Source organism: Crocuta crocuta, unplaced genomic scaffold, assembly GCF_008692635.1.
Source record: "Crocuta crocuta isolate KB4526 unplaced genomic scaffold, BGI_CrCroc_1.0 scaffold467, whole genome shotgun sequence".
NCBI classification, from domain to species: Eukaryota; Metazoa; Chordata; class Mammalia; order Carnivora; family Hyaenidae; genus Crocuta; species Crocuta crocuta.
Genome location: NW_027530632.1, coordinates 3,966,691 through 3,973,088, shown reverse-complemented (window position 1 = coordinate 3,973,088; position 6,398 = coordinate 3,966,691). Strand labels below are relative to the sequence as shown.

The 6,398-nt window shown below is 47.7% G+C and overlaps 1 protein-coding gene across 1 annotated transcript in view; it reads right to left on the bottom strand.

Annotated features, from left to right (window-relative positions):
* The window catches only part of CASK (calcium/calmodulin dependent serine protein kinase), a gene marked incomplete at its 3' end in the record, with an annotated part of 276,912 nt that overhangs the window by 7,191 nt on the left and 263,323 nt on the right, over positions 1-6,398 (bottom strand). The window contains exons 22-23 of the mRNA XM_077768526.1: positions 6,264-6,344; positions 3,547-3,749 (exon numbers count right to left, since the gene is read on the bottom strand). Of these exons, the coding sequence (XP_077624652.1) occupies positions 3,547-3,749; positions 6,264-6,344 (284 nt within the window). The remainder of the gene's footprint in view (positions 1-3,546; positions 3,750-6,263; positions 6,345-6,398) is intronic.

The window sequence follows — 6,398 nt, the reverse complement described above, 5'->3', positions numbered from 1 at the left end:
GAGAGAGAGAGAGAGAGAGAGAGAGAGAGAGAGAGAGAGTGTGTGTGTGTGTGTGTGTGAGTGGGTGAGGGGAAGAGGGAGATGGAGATACAGAATCTAAAGCAGGCTCCGAGCTGTCAGCACAGAACCCAATGTGGTGCTTGAGTTCATGAACCATGAGTCACGACCTGAGCCGAAGTGGGAGGGTTAACTGACTGAACCACCCAAATGCCCCTCTATAGCTTCATTTCCATGAAAAAGAGGTTCTATGATTTTTCCTCAGGTTTGACTGCCTTATTGGTTTTTCTAAACATTAAAAAAAAAAAAAAAGATAAGTCCTATGACTACATGTAAGATAGACCAGCTTCAGGATTCCCAGGGTCCCTTCCTCCAGGATGGAACAGTGGAAGGAGGCAGGGGGCAGTTGTAAAAACAAACAAACAAACAAACAAAAAAACCCGAAGCCCCAACCAACACTGCCCAAAACTCAAACCTCACTCTTGGTTGTAAAACTTCGGTTGAGTTACTCCTTGGTTCTCCATCTGCAAACGAGGACATGGATACCTCTGTCTCGGGGTTCCAAGGATTAGGGAAAGAGTACTTGTGCTTGCAGAATACACAGCACTATAGGAACACACCCGTTCTTCTCGTTTTAAAAGAAGCCAGGTTGCTAGTTTGCTTCTAGTGCAATCTTCTTAACTGCGGCCCTCTAGGTTTGAAGCTGGACCATAACGTCTTCATGTATAATATTAGACATGTGTTCAATTTGGTCTAAGCTGTCTAAAATAAGCTAAGAGAGGGGCGCCTGGGTGGTTCAGTCGGTTAAGTGTCCAACTTTGGCTCAAGTCATGACGTTGCAGTTCGCGTCGGGCTCTGTGCTGAGAGCTCAGAGCCTGGAGCCTGCTTTGGATTCTGTGTCTCCCTTTTCTCTCTCTCTCTCTGTACCTCCTGTGTTCACACGGTCTCTCTCTCTTGAAAATAAACATTAAAAAGTTTTTGAAAGAAATAAGCTAAGAGAGCACGAAATAAAAGACCCAAACGCAATGAGCTGAATGCCAGTGCTAGGTGGTCTCCCTACGGTCCACAAGTCAGCAGTGGCAGGCGTGAGCCACGTGGCATTTCTGCCACTGGGGAGTTTTTGATGTAAACCGAGGGACTCATTTCATCCTCAACAGCTTCTTATTTGTATTCTTAGCTCTGACACAACGCTTGCAAGACAAGAAGTGCTTCATACAAGCTGGTAGCATCCAGCTGTCTGAGATCTAATAGTGGGGAATCAGGCTGGGCAGGAAAGGACGAGGGGAAAGGCATCTTAAGGCCAGAGCCTGCTGGAGCTGGTCGTCCTGAAGGCAGGGTGCCAGCCTTGCCCAGCCAGGGGAGAGTGGGCCGAAGGCAGGGAAGCCTTAGGGCGGAGCCCTGTGGGTGTGGAGCCCGCGGGCATCCGCGGCTGTGCCGTCGAGCGCACAGTCCACATGGGAGCAGGACCGAGCTCGAGTCCAGGGCGGCGCAGTGTGACCCTGGGTAGCCGAGCTGGGACCAGCATGGTTGACCAGACCCACGAGAGGAGCGGGGCCTGGCCTATCAATCCCCATTCCCAGCCTTGGGGGTGGGTGGCTCTGAGAGACCCTCGTTCTGAGGCAGGGACACAGGAACACACGAGCTCATCCAGCAGTCAGGGGAGCAGGCGAGCGCCCTGCCTGGGGTGCAGGGCACTCCGGTGTCCATGCCACTTGTACAAATGGCTGCTGTGGATGTCCCAATAGGGACGAGAGTGTCTCCCGCTCAGCAGCATGTGACCCCGCGAGGGCACAGGGAGAGCCAGGCGCTAGGAGTAGAGTGGTGTGGCACAGCAGCCGCTGAGGCAGAAAGCCCTTGAACGTGGACTTAGGTCATGCAGAGGGGGTCTGAGATGCTGTGGAGCCAGAGACATTACTACCGGCAGAAAACGACATTCAGGTGAAGACCAGTGTGGGACCCAAGGACGGGATGCCGAAGACCACGACCAGGATGGAGACTGCCTCTAGCCACCCCCCAGCCAGAAGACTTTTGCAACTACTAGTAAGGAGGGAGTTGTAGTTAAGCAGAGATCACGGTGTGTTACCATCACTCACTTCGTTCTCTACAGGTCCAAGCTCACCGTCAGGTCTACCGTATAGTGTTCACTGTGCTGCTGCTTTCCTCCCCAGCCCCTTAACCAGATTCTGAGTTCAAGAACCCCATCAACTTCTGTGAAATGGAAACGGGTGCAGCCACTGGCCACGACGTCATGGTCCTGGGGGCCAAGTAACTGCGCTGTCAGGCCTTGGGTCACACAGACGCTGCTGACCCAGCTGCCGTCCTCCTTCGGGCATGGCTAAGGGACCAAGTCTCATATGGTAGCCCTTAAACAGGGGCGGTCCCTGCCTGGGATAGCCAAGTAAGCCTGGTAAAATGGAGCCTGCCTGAGGGGAGCTGGTCTACCGTGTCAGTAGGTGGTATGTGGATTCCTGAATATAAGCGATAGGGATTTGGGGGCACAGATCGACCTTAGAAATGGAGGCCCAGGACTCACACAGGGACCCACAGGCCTCTCCTGTAACCTGCCCCGATGTCTTCAACACCCTTCCTACTGGGCTTGAGGTCCTGCTTATGCTTGCTTTGTCCTCGGAGATGAAAAAATAGCTTGTCAGTGTTTTTGTTTTTTTTTAAAGTAATCTCTACACCCAACATGTGGCTCAAACTCATAGCCCTGAGATCAAGAGTTGGATGCTCTGCTGACTGAGCCAGCCGGGTGCCCCCGCCTGTCAGTGTTTTTGATGGAAGGCCTTTCTTGTATGTTTGCTTTTCTGTCTTGCATGTTTGATGTGTGGCTATCTCCTTCTCAAGCTGAATAATTCCCATTGCTTCTAGCTTCGGACTTCTCTACAGATTATCCAGTCACTCCTGTGTCTGGCTCCGAGTCCTTCCAACCTCTCCATACCCCTCCTGGCTCCAGCCTGGGCTTGGGCATCATCTTCAGTAAAGAGACAGTGGAGGCTGAGAGCCACCCTAGGTCTCCCACCTTGCTCCACCTGGCACTCCCTGGGCTCACTCATGCTTGCTTTCCTAAAGCCAGTGCTGCGTTTCAGACCCTGACCCAGGCCCCAGGATCAGAGTTCCTTGATGGTGATTGACAGAAGACACCAGGAGAGGTTCTGATGGTCCCGTGTGAGCTGTCCTGAGAGAGAAAAGGTGGCTGTCGTGATAACAAAGTGCCCAAGTCTCATCCTGAGGTCAGATTATTGTAGAATTTCTGGCAGCACAGACCCAATCGGATACTTGCATTGAGCTTCTGACCATAATGAGTCTCGTAAGAGCATACTATTGCTTCTTAAATATGCGGTAAGTGCACCGAGCTCAATGAACAAACACATTCTAGACTGTCAGCCCGGGGTGCCTGCATTACTGATACTCTCCTGTAATTTGTTAAGTTGTTATGGGACCCACGCCGTTCTGATGGCGCTTCTGAGTTTAGAACCTGAGCGTAGCATGCAGGCAAGAGGACTGGGGGCGGGGGTGTAGGGGGAAGGGCGTGTGGCTGGGTGTTACCTGAGGCTCCACGTCCAGTATTGCAATCAGGCCTTGCTCATGGATCTTCCGGATGGTCTCCAGTTTTGTCCCATACATCGCATCCTCATGGCTGCCATACTCCAAGTACTCGTTATTAGAGATGTCTTGCATCATTTGGTCATGAGATACAAAGTAATAATTCTTTCCATTTTCTTCATCTTTCTTTGGAGGTCTGGTTGTATCTGCAAAGAAAGTCACATATCAAGAGAGGCTCAAAAGGCTGAGCTCATGAGCTGATGCTCCCAATGGACCTGCCCAAGCCCAGTGGCTTCTTGAAAGCTGTGGATTCTTCAGTGTATGTCTCAGGCCACCTTCCCGCCCTCAATAGCTTTGCAGAACTAAATGCTCTACACCATGTTTATCTCTGCAGCATCCACCCACAGAAGCTGGTTAGTTGTTCGGTCTGGTGAATCTTTCAGTGTTTAGAGGAGATTTACTTCATCCCTTCATGGGTCTCTCTACAGGACAGAGACCCTGAATGACGCTGATTAACACAGCTCACTGTATGCCTTACTACAGTTAGTTCTTAAGCAGAAGGAAAAAGAATTAAAAACATGAAAAACCACCTATNGCTAGCCACATTCGGGTTCAGTAGCCACTAGCCACATGTGGCTAATGGCTACTGTAATGGACAGTACAGATATTGAAAATTGTCACTATCAGAGAAAAGTTCCATTGGAAAGTGCTGGTCTACGGCAGCTTGCAAAACGAGAATGTTATAGTACAGCAAAAGGTGNAGAGAGAGGGAGACACAGAACCTGAAGCAGGCTCCAGGCTCGAACCCATGAACCGCGAGATCATGACCTGAGCCGAAATCGGACGCCTAACCGACTGAGCCACCACCCAGGTGCCCCTAGCCTGCTTTTGTAAATAAAGTTTTATTGGAAAACATCTAGGCCCATTTGTTTACATATTGTCTATGGCTGCTTTTGTGCTATAATGGCAGAGTTGAGTGGTTGTGACAGAGACCATATGGCCATCCACGCCTCAAATATTTACTGTCTAGTCCTTTATAGAAAAGGTTTGCTGACACCTGACCTAAGAGAACATGTACTAAAACGTTGGCCAGTAAGTCCTAGTTCCACGGGAGACTGACAGGACCAGTGTTCTGCAGAACAGTTTAGAAAATGTCTTTCTAGACACGTCATGAACACTGATTTAAATCTTCCTTCCTTCCACTTCTTTTTCCCTTTCTTCTCTCCTTGTTTTCTTTCTTTCCTTCCTCCCTCTTTCCTTCTCCCTCCCTTTCTTTCAGTTTCCTTTTTGGACAAGGACAAACTTTATGGTCCCCTTTGCTGTGTGCATGGGTCCAAACCCACGGGGAACTGCCCCTCTCTCCTGCCCCAACTGGACTATTAGAACTTCCAAGTGCTCATGGATGTCCAAATGTAGAGGTTTTAAGGAACTCTTTCTCTAGGCACATAAAAAGTAGAAGAGATGGCATCGTGTGTTGATATGCTGTACTATCCTTAGTCAGCTCAGTAGGTAAACATATGCTACATACAACACATTCGGGGTCAAATATTTGAGAGAGGGACTTCATGACTCACATGACTGAGGCTGGCAATAGTATGCTTCAAAACCAAGATAGTTAACTGGCCATTTAATAACATGGACGTTCAACTGTTATATGACCAAGGAGAAACGAAATGTTAGTTAAGCTTGCTGTACTCCTGATCCAGACATAAGGAGAATTAAAAGAACATTTCAAAGTGTTTTACTAAAAATCCCAGAGGTATCAACTGAAATGGTATCTGATGAATTTCCTTTTTTGTGTAAACCAGACAGGGTTCTAGAAGGAGGCTGTGCTCTTATGAAGCCTCACGGCTCCCCGGGGCATAGAGAAAACCGTGAGTGGTGTCGACCTGGCTTCAGGAAGGCAACGGAAGACCCTACTGGGTAGCGCCAATCTTCCCATTTTCTCTTTTTGCTCTTATAACTCATTCCCCTTCAGTCCTTCCCACCTTGAACAAAACTCTATCTGCCAGAAAGCTTCTGGGATTCGAACTGTAAACTCTGGAATAACAATGCTACAAACAGTGATAGCAGTAACATGGCTACTCTTTATCCAGTATTTGTTAGTGCTTCCTGATCTCAAATATTCTTTACATTCCTGGAATTACTTCATCTTACAGTTGAGGAGACAGGGAGGGCAAGAAGCTAAGGGTGAGATAGAGAAAATAAAGGGAATAAAAATATTACAGATTTTAAATTCTTTATAAGAACCACCTAATGGTACACTGGCTTTTCAAAAGTGACGAAAGTCAATAACTTAGGTACGTTTCTGGAGAATATTGTTCTATCAAAGAACACTACGCTATCAGATCTATTTTTCCGAAGGAGAATTCATTTGAGTCATGTTTATGCCATACTGCTGGGAAAATCAGGCCACAAACGGAATGGATCAGCCTAATTTTGTTAAAAAACAATAATGAGAAACAAATCACACGCTCCCTACGTTTGCCCTGAGAGAAGCTTGGGGGAGTCTACAATAGAATGTTTACGGCACTACTACTGGGCAAGTGTGGTCTCGGGATTACTGTTAACTCATTTTCTTCTTTGTCCTGCTTTGGATCTTCCAAATTTCCCCTAACGAGTAGTTACAGCTTATGTAATAGAAAAAAAAAATACGTCAACTCCAGTGTTTAAAAAGTACTAGGAACAGTATACTTAAAAGAGAGTGAGACATAGCTTACGTGGAATAGGGTACGCAAACCGGTCTGGGTGCTTTGTGATGAGAGTGTTTTTTATGTGTCTTCTCCCAACACCGTGTGCACCTAGGTCATTAAAAAAAAAAAAAAAAAAAAAAAAAAAAAGTGAAAATTACAATT